Source organism: Hibiscus syriacus, unplaced genomic scaffold, assembly GCF_006381635.1.
Source record: "Hibiscus syriacus cultivar Baekdansim isolate YM2019G1 unplaced genomic scaffold, ASM638163v2 tig00116971_pilon, whole genome shotgun sequence".
Lineage (NCBI taxonomy): Eukaryota > Viridiplantae > Streptophyta > Magnoliopsida > Malvales > Malvaceae > Hibiscus > Hibiscus syriacus.
Genome location: NW_024063495.1, coordinates 5,063,114 through 5,078,897, shown reverse-complemented (window position 1 = coordinate 5,078,897; position 15,784 = coordinate 5,063,114). Strand labels below are relative to the sequence as shown.

Below are 15,784 nucleotides of genomic sequence, written 5' to 3'. Positions count from 1 at the left end.
GATTAACGTGAAAAAAAAATTCAGGTCCCAAAATTGCCAAATTGTGATGTTCAGGGTTAAAATTTATATTATCCGAAAAAAGAAAACTCAAAGTGGATTAGTGAAAATTCCAAAGGGGATTAAAATTTTCGTCTGTACTTCATTTGTCTCATCTGTTCAAATCTCTCTCTTTGCATTTCCTGTTTCTCTCTATTAAACACACAGCAGTTTATTTTTTCCTTATCCATTGTTAGTTTCACAAGGAACGACATTTCATTTCAGAATTCAGATCCATTACAAAACCCCATTTTCTTACCCTGAAATCAAATATTTTCCGACCCGACATCCCCTATCTCCTCGTACTCTGTCTTCTTCCTTCTTTGAATCGTTTCCCATTTGCAGGTACACTAGATTTTCCTGGGTTTATTCTCTTTTATTGAATGGAAGATTCCTTTTAAAACACCATGAATTTATTTTTTAATTTGAGCAGAAATTTATAGTGACAAAGACTGCTCTTTTGATGCCAAAATCTTGACCTTTTTCAACTTTTTTTTGTTCTCTCAACTAGTTTCCTGGAAAATGCAGCAAAGAGAATTTTAGCTCTTCTTTAACCTTCTCTTTGTTTTATTCTTTCAAAAAAAAAAAAAACAATGGGATTTTTGTAATATAACTGAGTAGCCATTATTGATTTCTTGTTCTGGACCTAAATTTCTTATGCTTACCTTATATGGTTAAATGGGTTTTATTCACTTTAAACTTTTTGTTGTTGTTTGAGATTCCACTTCCTTTTCCAGTTTAAATTTTCTCAGCAACCAAACATGATTTCTCTACCTTGGCTTTTGATATGGTACAGAATTTAGCTTTTAAAAAGGTTTCATTTCGTTTTTTTTCACGGGTTGTTGATTAAACATGTTGTCAGCTTTGATCGTTTCAAGTTTCTTAATAATTAGGGCTTTTTTAATTCAACTGTGTTTGTTTCAGGTGATATCAGCAAAATCTTAGTGATGAAATAACATCGTCTCCTTTTATTTTTCTGGGTTTCATTTATTGAAATCAATCAAAGCCCGTGAATCAGTCATTGGATTCTCCATAGCCAAGACTTGGCATTCAACTCACCCCTCAAACTATTCGTGTTAGTCACTCAATCTCTCCAACTCTTTCAAATTATTTACTGTTCATAAAAATCTGGGATTCTCTGTACTTCATTTAAAGCTTGTCTTCTGTTTTTACAGGGCCATGAACAAAGCTCAGAATACTTAACTGCAAAAAAAAAAACCAAATGGATGTTCTGAGTTGATGAGTTATAAGTCAACTTTGGTTTTTGAGAATCTGGGAATTTGAATTGAGGAAGAACCAAATTAGCTTGGTTTTAACAGTTGAACTTTGGGAACGAAAATGTTGCAGCAGCAGCAGCATGAACTGTGTTCTTCTCGGATTCTGTCTCCGTCCCGAGAGGAAATTTGTGACGAAGAGCTTTCGGTTCTTCCGAGACACACGAAAGTTATCGTCACCGGGAACAATAGAACAAAGTCTGTATTGGTTGGTTTGCAAGGTGTCGTCAAGAAGGCGGTCGGCCTCGGTGGTTGGCATTGGCTGGTATTCTCCTTAACCATTATCAATTATAATCGATTTGAATGTGTAATGTTATCGTTGGTTCTTGCATATATGATTTGCTTGTTTATATTAACTACCTGGTAATCTTTAACTTATTAAGGCAAGATTTTCTCATATGGAAACTACATACAGCCCTGGATTTTTACTTGCTTTAAACTCTAAACCTTTTTGAAGATTGAATGGTTGGAAACCCCAAAAAAAGGTTAAAATCCATGGTCGGACCGATGTAGGATTCAGTAGAACATTGATTGTTAAACAATTTTATTCGATTTGTATTGTGCATGGTTTGTAGCTTTAACTTTTGCTGCTGTCGTTGCGAATCCTTTTATAGCTAAGAATGTTACTCAATAGGCTTTGTTTGTCAATTGTATTGAGTGACGCTGGTGCTCGTTTTCAAAGGTTTTAAAGAATGGGGTTGAAGTAAAGCTGCAAAGGAATGCACTGAGTGTGCTCGAACACCCTACAGGGAATGAAGTAGACGGTGATCATGATTTCGAGAATTCAAGCAGTGGCTCAGACATTGGTAAGAACCATCATGATTTCACAATAAGCTAAAAATTTGTTCATGTGAAATTTAATATTGTGACGAGACCCTTTTTCCTCCTCTTTCAACAGCTAGTAGCATCGAGTTCCAGAGGGTTTCTAAACCGAGAGTACGACATACGAAACCATGGATCCCATCTGCATCCATGAAAGCATCCAACCGTAGCAGTTATAGAGATGTTCAATCCATTATCAGTGCACCCCAGTCGGTTAGTATCAAACTTTGCAGCATGCATCTAGGCCTTTCTGGATCAGAACATGCACCTAAATCCAGTGCCCTATTTGTCGAAAAAAATGAAACCTTTGTATTTGACATGCGTTTCTTGATTCTGAAGGTAAACTTGGCAAGACTCGACACCGACTCCTTGAGAAGATATTGCAGGCACTTCAAACTTGTAGGCACTACAAACCGTAAACCCCGATGAATTTTCTTCGATAGACAAAATTACATTTATCTAATATTAAGGGGTTCGGTTTCGATTTGTAGGGTAGCATCAATGTTTATTCACCAAGGGAACTAATGCTTAACACAGTGCAGCAGCATTTTGGGTCACAGGTATATTCCTTCTCGGAGAGCAAATTTGTATAAACACGCCACATTTAAGCCCCCCCTTCTGCCTGAATCTAACATCCTTTATTCGATACAGCCACCACTGAACGACGTACAGGTGATCTCGGAATTCATAACTGCCGCTAAGAGACTGAAAACGGACTACTCACATAGTGAGCAACTCTGAATGTTCCTTCAACATTGCAGTCGATACTTATTTTAGTTCCAATTCTAACATTAGATTAGTTCCAACTAAAAGACTAATAGGGAGGAGTAATCGATCGACCGACTGACCGGATGTTGTCCCCGGATTCTAACCTTGTAATATAGGGCTTGTGGCCTTTGCTAGTGTTCTAGTATGTTTACCGTTCCAATACTGCGCATATATGTACGTGTTAGTACTGATGAATTCTTTAATGTGTTCTGAATTTTCTCCTGGGTTTCTTAAAAATGGTAGCATGATGTTAATTCTGGGATAAACTTATTTAGTATCTTTTTAAAAGAGATTTTATTATCTTTAATCTGATTTCTATCATAAAAAGATGGATCCTAACGTAGTCTGAAACATTAGTAGAATTGATAAAATGGAAAAAACAATTAAGGTTATAATATGGTCCCCCTAAAGTGAAAAATTGATTTACAGTCCCCTAAAAAAATTCCTTAAATTGCAAATGATTCCCTTGGGAAAAAAATATTTTGACTCCTACCTTTGATTTCAAGCATGAAAATTGAATTCGTTTTGATGAGAAAAACAATTTTGTTTATGTTTAGGGGCGAAAATATTTTTGTTAGTTATACTCATTTATTATTTTATTATTATTATTATTTTTCATTGATTTTAACACTAAAATTATTATTTCTTCTTAATTTATTTAAAATACATGGAGAAGATAAACAAGTGACATTTTTATTAGTTGACATTGTCATTTTTATCTACCTTTGAACGGTAGGTTACAACTAACATAGATTATAATTACAACGTTCAATTCTAACCAAATTTTACCATCTTTTGTTCTTCAATGTACCGAAAGACAGTATACATTCATTTTTCCCCTTCATTTCTTATTCGTCTTTACTATGTATCTCTTTAGTTCTGCTCAAAATTTAATTTTCTTTTATATTTTTCTTTTCGGTTCTTTCTCGATAAATGCATTTTTTCGTTATGTTGACCATTTGGTAATACTAGGAATTTAAGAGCGAAAAAGTGATCAAAGTGAGGTTAACGTAAAATAACATAAGAAATGAGATTTAATGTTGTTTAGTTTTGTCAATTTTCATGGATGAGAAAGAACAATAATATGCTATAATCAGGGATGGATCGACGGAACGATTAGGGGAGTCACCCTCTTGAAAATTTTAAATTATCATATATTTTAGATTTTTTGTATATTTTTTACTGATAATATATTTTCGCCCCTTAAGATTTTATAAGTTCACCTTATCCTAAAATTTTAGAAGTTGGTCCTCGTATAATTTTATAAGTTCACATCCTTCTAAAATTTTAGAAGTTCGCCCCATAACATAAAATCCTACGTTTGACCCTGACTTTAAATGTAGAGATCAAGAATAATACAAAATATATGATGTCCCATATATATCAAAATCCAATGTATTTTAATACAATCTTCTAACAACCCTATAAAATCATCTATGCAACATAAACCCTAAAAATTACACATATCCCAAAAAATACATATGTTCAAAATAATTCTTAATCATAATTTTAAAGGTTAAAACATTTTCCATATTTATAGAGTCAAAATATTTGGTCTCTAATAAACTTAATTCCATAAAATTTCTTGTATAGACCTAAGTATTTACTTATTAAATAAATTTAATTATTGAGTAATCTTTAACACATAAAATAACAATAAAATTTTATTAATTAAAATATGAGTTAATATTAACAAATAAATTATTTTCTCTTTATCTAAGTTTCTTTATCCTCGTAAAAGAAACTTGTTTATACTTTTTGTAGGTATAAATTCTAAACCCTAAACATTAAAAATATTTATAAAAACAAAACAAATAAAAGGATTTTTGTAATCTTAAGCATAACCTTATCGCACATCTAATCCTAATAAAATTATACTTGTAATATTAAATTTTAATTTAAAATAGAAATTCATATTAAATACGATTTTTAGTGATAGATGGATTTATTTCTTAACAAACAATTAATTCTATAAATAGATAATAGGTTCTCCGATTATTGTAAAAGAAAACTTTAGAATCTATGTAAGATTTTATTGTCGCCACCCTTGTACTTCCGATCTTTTATTAATCACCGTTAGACTTTCTTTTTTATTTTTCAAGATGGATGGTCATAATTTGAACAATGCGAGACCGATTAGATACAATCAACTGGAGATCTCAGTAAATTCTTCCAAAGATAAACGCGTAATAATTCTAGGATCTCTTCCTTTTGTTTTTAACGACGACGACGACGAAAGTTCATATTATGAAGCTTTGGCTGATGATGAAGAAGACGAGAAACATTCGATGGATAAGGTGGAGAGTAGTGTTGAAGATGGACACAGCGAGTCACCTGGTTTCTTCACGAGGGTTTTGGTTTGGATGAAGGATGTCTTGTTCTGCTGTTTCTTACTTCATATATAACGTAATTAAGTTGGCTATTAGTATGTGTGTGTATATATATATATATATATATATATATATATATATTTCCTTTCGCATTAGGGTTTTAATGCGATCAGTATTTTGTTCTATTCTATCACTGAATCTTTACATATGTAAGGTAAGTCTATCATAATTTACTCCCCAAATCATTAGTATTGTCAATGCATTATGGGACTGATCTTGCTTTCGAAGAACCTCCATATTATAATATAATATTTGGTAAATCACGTGTTTAGTACCTAAACTATTACTTTTGTTGTGTTTTGTTACCCAAACTTTATTTTTTAAAAATCATACCTAACGTTTAATTTAAGTTTAATTTTGGTATCTCGCTGTTAAAAAATCTTGACAGCGATATTGACGTATCGCTATAAGATAATATCACGTCATCATTGAAAAAAATGATGCATCAGTAGTTTTGTTAATTTTTTAACGACAAAATATTAAGATGAAATATTATAAACTAAACGTTAGGTATGATTTTGAAAGAAAAAAAGTTTGAGTACCAAAACAGAATAAAATTAATAGTTTAGGTATTAAACGTGTATTTTGCCCTACATTATTTTATATAATATTAACTTTAAATATATTAAATAAGTAAATATATTAGTATTGAGCCCGTCAAACTATTTAGGTGGTTAAAGGAAGTGTTATTCCCCCTAACAATCTCAGTACTTAAATAAGTAAATATATTAGTATTTAAACTTTTTTTAGTCCAATTAAGTACTTTATGTAATACCCAAAATTTTAGATAATGACCAAAATGTAAATTTTGAAAGTTTGATGGTCAAAGTAGAAAATTGAGAAAGTTTAAGGAATTAAGTGGTAATTTTCTCAAAAAGAATGTTATTCCATAAATGGATTTAGTGAATGACCAAATTATAAATTTCTAAAGTTTGGTGATCAAAGTATAAACTTTGGAAAAGTTTAGAGACCAAAATAGTAATTTTAAAAAATTACAATTGGCTTCGAAAATATATATTATTTTCACATTTTTAAATGTTGGAAAATAATATAAATATTTGAATTTTAAGATTTAATTTCATGTTTAATTTGGACCGTTGGATTAAAGTGGCAAGATTGTGATTTTTTTGAAAAAAGGCAAGGGCAAATCGATAAACTAAGATATTATTTATTCATATTTAACTTATGGATGAGGATAAGGTTCAGGTGTCATGATTTGGAAGATGATAAGGTTAGGTGTCTTGGTTTAATGGTGATTATGAAGTTTTATTAAAGGTAAATTGTTTTTTCTCAATTTAATGAATTTAATATTCATTAAGTGATAAATTAAAGGATGATAAGCATGAAAAATATCTGAAATTTCATGTCAAAGTGTTTATCATCTCTCCATGGACGTGAGCTATACCAAGATAAGGGAAAATATTTGTTTTCCATTTTTGAGTCAATTCCTTTGGAATTCGAGTTATGTAGTGAAAAAGAAAAGTGATCTATGCGAAAAACGCTATCAATTGGTACCAATATTTCTTTCTAATCTTGCTGGAATTCAAAGATCCCAAATCTAAGGGTTTATGTTGATGATATGATTCATGAAATTGATGATAAATCTTGATGATTTAGAGGTTGTAGATTCATTTTCAAGCTTGATTTACGGTTATAACAAGTTCAATCTTCCTAAAAATAATTCTATAAAATTCGGCCAAATTATAAGTTGGAGAAACTTTGTGTTCTGATGAGAGTTGATAATGGATTTAATTTTAGAGATGTTATAAGGTTGATTGAAAGTTGATTTCATGCTTGAATCGAATCAAAATCGAGCAAAATCATGAAAACATAGTTTTAAAGGATAAAGAATTCGATTATGATGTATTTGAGTGAGAAAAATTATGGAAAAATTATATAAGGTCTGGAAACGATGTAGGAAATATTCTACAAGCCTTAGAAAAATTTGGGGACCATTTTTCAATTTTTGAAAAGTTGGGGGACTAATTTGACAATTTTGAAAAAGTTGTGAATGGTTGTGTAATTGTTTAATAGTTGATGTACTATGTTTGAAAATGCTGTTTTGGAATTGAAATGAGTGTTTAGATGTGAAATATGAATATTTTAGAAGTTTGAAAAGATTGGTGATTTAAGTACAATATTCGAATAGTTGGGGTACTTAAATGTAATTATGCCTTTATAAATGCATTTGAATGGTAATAATTTCAATGTTGAAATTTTTTATATTAAGAATCTAAGTGATAAAATGGTGAAGGACCATTTTGTGTAAATAGGAAAAGTTGGTGCAAATGTTAAAAGGAATTATTAAGTGTTAAATATTTGGTAGAAAATGAGTTTCAAGTATATTATGGAGTTGTTATGAGATATGTTTATGTTAGTATAATACTAATATATGTATCATTATGAATTTGTGATTTATACAGATCGTGATTGATTTGTGATCGAAGCAAGTCAAATAGAAAAGAGTTTATTGTGGACAATAGTGAGGCACATATTTTGGATATATAAAGTGTCAATGTGAGTGCAATACATGCATGACATTATACATAGATGTTTTATACATCACCAGGAAGACTTGCGATAAGTCTACCTTGTTTATATCAGCATGATATTATGTCATTGTTATAACATCGACATGACAATGATATGTTATAGTATGAAATTATAATTGATTGATAATGTACAATGTGATATTTTACCATGAATGTTTTCGGGTATGAATTGTCCAATGTTAAATTATGATAATATACTTTGTCATGGATCAATCGAATAAAATAGACTATATGCCTAAGTAAGTCATTGAGGGACAGGGTATAGTTGGCATGCCATAGAGTATAGCAGCTGCAAGTTTATATTGCACTATAGTGTGTAAGGATACTAAGTGTATATGGTGGACACGATCTTATGTGCAATGCACTTCGGTGTATATGGTGGGCACGACCTTATGTGTAATACACTTTGGTGTATATGGTAGGCACGACCTTATGTGTAATGCACTTCGGTGTATATGGTGGGCACGACCTTATGTGTAGCACTACGGTGCAAATATTACTCGAATACACAAGGTCCTCAGGGTTTTATATTGGGTTATTGTCTATGGTTTATGATTTATTAGTTAATAAATGGTAAGCATGCAAATAAGCTTACGAGCTTATGGAATAAATGGAAAGTACATTGGTAAGAAATGTTATATTCAGGTATATTATTTTGATCATGGTAAAATGTTAGACATCCAGGTAACATGATCTTATGGTATTTGTTTTTGATATTGAATTTTATGCATGAGTTGTATTGCACTGTTTTTTGTTTAATTGCCTCAGTAAGTATATACTTAGCGTGTGATGATTTTCACGCGTAGGTAAAAAGCCAAGAATAGAGTAAAGAGTACAGGGCACTCCAAACATCAAGGAATATACTACATTATCAGTAGGACATCCTATGATGAAATTTTGACTTTGTTAGTGACATGTAATTATTAATGTCCTAGTTGCTCTGTTAAATTATTTTGCAACTGGTTTGTAATAGTTAAACTAAATTGTTTTACTTTGTTTCAATATGTATATATAAATCCTTATTAATATATATTTTTTAAATAGTATGTGATAAAATGATATGATATTTTTATATTATCATATACCATTTTAAGAAAATAAATTTTAAATCACTTTTGAATTGTAAAATATTTTACGTAAATTCAGGTGACATCTATAATCTGTATAGGTATAATTATACAGGTTATGGGTGTTACATTTATTGGTATTAGAGCTACAGGTTTAGTCGATTCTAGGACTAAACCGAGTTTTTTTAGTTAAAAAGTGTATACATGCCACTAGGATGTTAAAAGTTACTGATAGTTCTATATATACTGTAATGATGCTTATTGGGAGTAAAGTTTGTTGAAAATATTTTGATGTTTCGATATAACAAATTAAGATAAATTAATTTTAAGATTTTACAAATGATTTTCTAACGATACAATTATCCGAATATCAAAATATTACTCCAAGTTTTTCAAAGTCCAAATTTAATCCTTACTAAAGTGTAAAATTGTGTTTTAATCTTAAAATATTTTTTTAAACGTTTTTCACAAAGTATTTCGAACAAAAAACGAGCCAAAAGTTCAATTTTCAAAGGAATGAATCGATGCACTAGTTCATGCATCGATGCATTCTTAATTAAATTGAACATCGAATGCATTCAGTGCACCGATACACAAGACATGCATCGATGCACCCTGGCTATTTTGAAACATCGAAGCAGATTTGTACTCCGATGCACACCCCAGTGTACCGATGCACTACGTCTTTCAACGGTCGAAATATTTAAATTTTACACATAGTGTATCGATGCACAAAGCCTATGCATCAATGCACAGACGCTCCCAACTATTTTATTAATTGTTTTCACACAATAACGAATCTATTGACTCCACTAATGATCCCTAATGTTCAAAAGTGATCCAAGGTGTATTTAAACAAGCTTAGGATCCATTGATCAGTAACAATCATCAAGAATCAAGAGAGAATTAAAGAGAAAGCATCAAACCTCAAGTTTGACCATTTTCAAGCCTATTCTATTCAATATTCATTTTTGCTTTCAAGAACACTTATTGTGCTCAATTATATTATTCTTGAGTGTTCTTTTTTTGTTCTAGAATTTTGCAAACATCTTTCCCTGTGAGGATTTTCTTGTAAGTTTGCAAAATTTGTATTTTTCTCTTTGGGAGAGAGTGTTATCAAGAATTTGGGGTATAATTCTTGAGGGATTTGTAAGGTTACTCTTTGTCCTCAAAAGAAAGACAAATTAGTGAATTTGTGGAAAATACTTAGTGTGGATAGCTAAGGTAGTAGACGTAGACTTTGGTTGAGAAAGTCGAACCACTCTAAATTGTTGTGCAAATATTTTCAATTTTCTGTAAAAGCTTCCATCGAAATTTTTATTACCAATTAACCCCATCTTGGTCTATTTCGTCGATCGATTAACTCAACAATTAGTATCAGATCCTCACTCATTTGAAGGTTTAATCGCCTCTTGAGTCGATTCGGGAAGAGTTACATCAATAATCAAGTCATCAATGGCCTCCACTTCAAACCACGACTTTGGTCTTGATTCATTGCCCGTCAACAAGCCTCATTTCTTCAATGGAGCTAATTATGCTTATTGGAAGAATAAAATGATGTATTTCATTCAAGCAAGTGACATGGGAGCATGAAATATCATAGAAGATGGATATATCAAACCTTCCACTCATTCAAGATTGTGGACTGAAAGAGAGACAAGAATGTTCCAGCTCAACTCCAAAGTTATCCTTATTATTTTTTGTGCTCTTGGACCGGATGAATACGGGAGAGTTTCATCTTGTACAACCACCAATGAGATATGGGATAAACTACAAGTCACTCATGAAGGCACAAACGAGGTAAAAGAATCTAAAATTAGTCTTATAACTCATAGCTATGAAAATTTCAGGATGAAACCGGATGAAGATATCAAAGCTATGACATATAGATTTTCCACGATTGTCAATGGTCTCAAATCATTTGGAGAGATCATTCCAAATAAGAAGCCTGTGAGGAAGTTAGTTTACTCTCTTCTAAAATCTTGGCAATCAAAGAAGACGGCGATCATCGAGGCTAAGAACTTAAAATCCTTAACTCCCGATGAGCTAATTGGTTCTCTCCTCACTCATGAAATGATGCTTCAAGATGAGGTAGACCTCAAAAAGACGGACGAAATAAAGAAAGAGACGGAGGAGAAGAAGAAGAACGTGGGAGTTGCTCTCAAATCCACAAAAGATGAAAGTGATTCGGATGAAGATGAAGATGACGATGACGAGGAGATGGCATTATTTGCCAAATGGTTCAGAAAATTGATGAGGCCCAACCGAGGAAGAAAATTCAAACGCAATGAATGCTTCAAAAATGAACCGAAGGAGAAAGACCCTATCATTTGTTATGAGTGCACAAAGTCAGGGCATGTCAAATATGATTGCCCATAATTGAAGAAAAATGGTCAATCAAAGAAAAAGCACAAGGCTCATGTGGCTACATGGAGCGATGAAGAAGGTTCCGATGAAGAGGAACAAGAAGTTGCAAATTTGTGCTTGATGGACATCGGAGAAAACTCTCAAGTAACCGCTAACTCATTTGATTTGGATGATTTATCTTATGATGAGTTATTAGAGGATTACAATGGGTTGTCTTCGGATTATAAGACTTTATTTTCAAAATATAAAAATGATATTTCAAAATTGAAAAATGAAAACAGTCTTATATCCAAAACAATGATCTTGAAAGTAAGATCAAAGAATTGCAAATCAAATTAGATGAATTTGAAAAGAAAAATACTGATTTGCATAACTTACTTTCAAGAGTACATGATGATCATCAAAAGAAAATTGATGACCTTAAAACTTCCTTTAATAAAGTTGGAACAAAACGTTTTGAAAATGGAGAAAATTCAAAATCCAACTCTGTTAGAAAAAGTTTTAAAAACTACAATCATAGAGGTCCCCGAAGAACCTCCAATGAAAAAATCGTTAGAAGTATATGGGTTCCTAAAGAACTCATTACTACTAAAGATAAGTATATCCTACACAAATGGATATCTAAGGGGACTAGAATTTTGGAAACTAATGAATATGAACCCAAAAGAAATTGGGTACCAAAAATAAAAAATTAATCTATGTTTGTAGGAAAAGGAGCATTGCTACAAGGCATGAGAAACAAATTCAAATTTATGGTACATTGATAGTGGATGTTCAAGACACATGACCGGAGACAAGAGCCGGTTCATAGAGCTTAACGCCAAAAATGGAGGAGAGATGACTTTTGGTGATAATTCAAAAGGTCACAATGAAGGTATATGTACTATAGGTAATACCTCTTCCATACAAATTAAAAATATATTATATGTGAATAGATTAAAGCATAATCTATTGAGTATTAGTCAATTATACGATTAGGGATTCAATGTCATGTTTGAGACTAGTAGTTGTAAAGTTGTTAACATTGCATCTAATCGGATTATGCTTGTTGATCATAGAATAGGAAACATATACATGGTGCAGTTAGATTCTATAGATATGACTAATTTATGCCTAGTTGCTAAGGATGAGCATGATAGTTGGTTATGGCATAGGAGACTAGGACATGCTAGTATGAGTGTTTTACAATGACTAATTCAAGGAGATTTAGTTCGAGGGTTGCCTAAACTAAAATTTGATAATGATAAAATCTGTGATGCTTGTGCTAAAGGAAAACAAAAGCGAATTTCTTTCAAATCCATTAATGACGTATCCACTAGTATAGTATTACAATTGATCTATATAGATCTTTTTGGGCCATATAAGACTACTAGCTTGGGTGGAAAACAATATGCATTTGTCTTGGTAGATGACTATTCTAGATATACTTGAGTTCTATTTTTAAGTACTAAAGATGAAGCATTAGAAAAATTCATCACGTTTTCAAAAGTAATCCAAAACGAAAAAGGTTACTCTATAACTAGTGTTAGGAGTGATCACGGAACTGGATTTGAAAATCTTGGATTTACTTAATTTATAATTCTAATGGTATTAGCCATAATTTTTCAGCACCTAGAACCCCTCAACAAAATGGAGTTGTTGAGAGGAAAAATCGAACTTTAGAAGAAATGGCTAGAACCATTCTTTGTGAAAACAATTTGCCAAAATATTTTTGGGCGGAAGCCACAAACACCGCTTGTTATGTTATTCATCGAGTAATGATTAGGCCTATTTTGAAGAAAACTTCATATGAAATTTTCAAAAATAAAAAGCATAATATTAGTTATTTTCATCCTTTTGGATGTAAGTTTTTTATTTTAAACAACGGTAAATAAAATCTTGACAAATTTGATGCTAAAAGTGATGAAGGAATTTTTCTGGGTTATTCCTTAAATTCTAAAGCTTATCGAGTATTTAATAAAATAACTTTAGTTGTATAAGAGCCTATACATGTTGTTTTCGATGATAATCCCCTTCCGATGAAGGATTCTTGTGTAAATGATGATGTAGGTATTATAAACACAAATGACGTTAGACATGACGTTGGAGAACCATTATCAAATGAAGAAACAAAAGATGAGGAAACTCAAGATCCTCTCGAAAATCCAACCATTGAAGAAAGGGAAGTCTCTTACCCAAGAGAGTACAATTATGTCAAAGATGATGAGATAATAGGCGATCCATCCAAAGGGGTAACAACTGGATCTTCTCTTAGAAATATTTGTAATTATGTTGCATTCATCTCATACATAGAGCCTAAGAATATTAAAGAAGCATTAAATGATGAACATTGGATTATGGCTATGCAAGAAGAGTTAAATCAATTTGAGAGGAGTAGAGTATGGACATTAGCTGAAAGGCCTAGTAATAAATCTATTGTAGGCACTAGATGGGTATTTAGGAATAAGCTTGATGAAAGTGGTAATATAGTGAGAAACAAGGCTAGACTTGTTGGTCAAGGGTATACTCAAGAAGAAGGCATATATTATGATGAAACATATGCTCTTGTAGCTAGGATGGAAGCATTTAGAATGTTATTAGCATTTGCATGTTTCATTGAATTTAAACTGTATCAAATGGATGTTAAAAGTGCATTTTTAAATGGTTTTATAAAAGAAGAAGTATATGTGGACCAACCTCCTGGTTTTGAAGATTCAAAATTTCCCAATCATGTTTTTAAATTGACAAAATCACTTTATGGTTTAAAACAAGCTCCTAGAGCTTGGTATGAAAGACTGTCAAATTTTTTAAATGAAAAAGGTTTTTCAAAAGGGAAGGTTGACACTACATTGTTTTTAAAGCATAAAGGTAAAGATTTATTAGTAGTTCAAATTTATGTTGATGATATAATATTTGGTTCTACTAATGATGTTCTTTGCCAAGAATTTTCTAAGCTAATACAAAGTGAATTCGAGATGAGCATGATGGGAGAGCTCTCATTTTTCTTGGGACTCCAAATCAAGCAAAGAAAAGATGACATCTTCATCAATCAAGCTAAATACATCAAGAATATTCTCAAAAAGTTTGGACTGGAAAATGAGAAACCTCATGCTACTCCAATGAGTTCTTCTACAAAGCTTGACAAAGATGAAGAAGGTAAATGTGTGGATGTTAAATTATATAGGTCAATGATTGGGCTCTTTGCTCTATCTAACCACAAGTAGACCGGACATTATGTTTAGTGTTTGCTTACGTGCTAGATTTTAATCATGCCCTAAGGAATCACATTTACTGGCTATTAAAAGGATCTTTAGATTTCAATCTGCTGAGCATCGATACACTCATCAGTTTTTGGTGTTAAATCCATATTTTCTCTTTATTTTCTCAAAACCCTTAAAATTACTCAGCCTACCGTTTATCCCTTTCTCTCTCTAAACTCTACATTTGCCTCAAATCAACGTATTCTAGACGGATTTTGATCGTTTTCATCTCCAAAACATGCTTGCATCATTAAATCGTGCAAAACATCACTACATTCTCACTTAATCCAAAGATTCAAGGTAATATTTTCTAAAACCTCTGTTTTACTGGATTTTGAACTTAGAACTAGTTTTGATTAGTTCTAGGATAAACAAATCATCCGGCATTGATTGTTTAGTGATTATAAACAAGATTTTACAACTAATTTTGTCAAAAATTCTTAATTTTTCAAATAATGTTTGAATTTTTGAAATTAAAAAAAATCAAAATTCATTAATTTAATTTTAAATGTTAATGTTTTTGATTAAATTATGTTGTTTTCATGAAAACTATACATATTATAATCTTTAAACATTATTTTCAAAATAGTTTTCCAAACTTTGCCCATTAGGGTTCGGTTTAGAGAACCTTGACTATTGCGGACTCAATTGAGTTTTGAGATTGATTTTATTGCATATATTTGTTTTAAATTTGCATTTTACCTATCTCATTCCGATTCTTGAACAATGTCTAATCCTAAACAACCTAGGATATCATCTAGTCGCTTAAGTCAAAATCGCCCTCCTATTCCTCCACCACCACAAAATCCAAACCCAAACGAACCCGAATTAACAATTCTTAATTCTTGATTCAACCAACCCGATTGTCGTAGAGATGAATTATATGATAGGTTCGTTAGTTATTTTTAATTCTACAAAATTCGAGAGGAATGTATTCCTTCAATTCAAGCGATGGAGGATATTAACTTCAAATATCTTTCTGTCATTCGTTCCTGGAAATTTGATAAATTGTGCCAAATTAAACCCATTGTCTATCAACAATTAGTCCACATTTTCTAATCCAATGCGGTCTGTGTTCAAAATGCTCGTCAAACCGAAACCATAGGCATACAATCCTATCTCTTAGGAGAAGTCATTTTCATCAATTTTGAAACTATCGCTAATGCTTTTGGTTTAGACAATGTCGACATAGATAATTAAAGAGACCTTGTGGCCACACCATATAAGTCTAAGGATAGTGTTAGTACCTTACAAACACATCATGATTGA

At 31.6% G+C, this 15,784-nt stretch overlaps 1 protein-coding gene across 2 annotated transcripts; it reads left to right on the top strand.

Moving 5' to 3' along the window:
• The first annotated feature begins 229 nt into the window (after positions 1-229).
• On the top strand, positions 230-3,121 carry LOC120191720. Of its 2 annotated transcripts, none has more exons than XM_039194637.1 (8): positions 230-381; positions 961-1,111; positions 1,212-1,575; positions 1,993-2,116; positions 2,209-2,345; positions 2,472-2,531; positions 2,624-2,692; positions 2,784-3,121. In XM_039194637.1, the coding sequence occupies exons 3-8, from the start codon at positions 1,375-1,377 to the stop codon at positions 2,871-2,873; spliced, it is 681 nt and encodes a 226-aa protein (XP_039050568.1). In that variant the 5' UTR covers positions 230-381; positions 961-1,111; positions 1,212-1,374; the 3' UTR covers positions 2,874-3,121. The 2 variants fall into 2 exon arrangements, with proteins under 2 accessions (XP_039050568.1, XP_039050569.1); XM_039194638.1 differs by lacking the exon at positions 230-381 and adding an exon at positions 481-826.
• Positions 3,122-15,784: the final 12,663 nt, after the last annotated feature.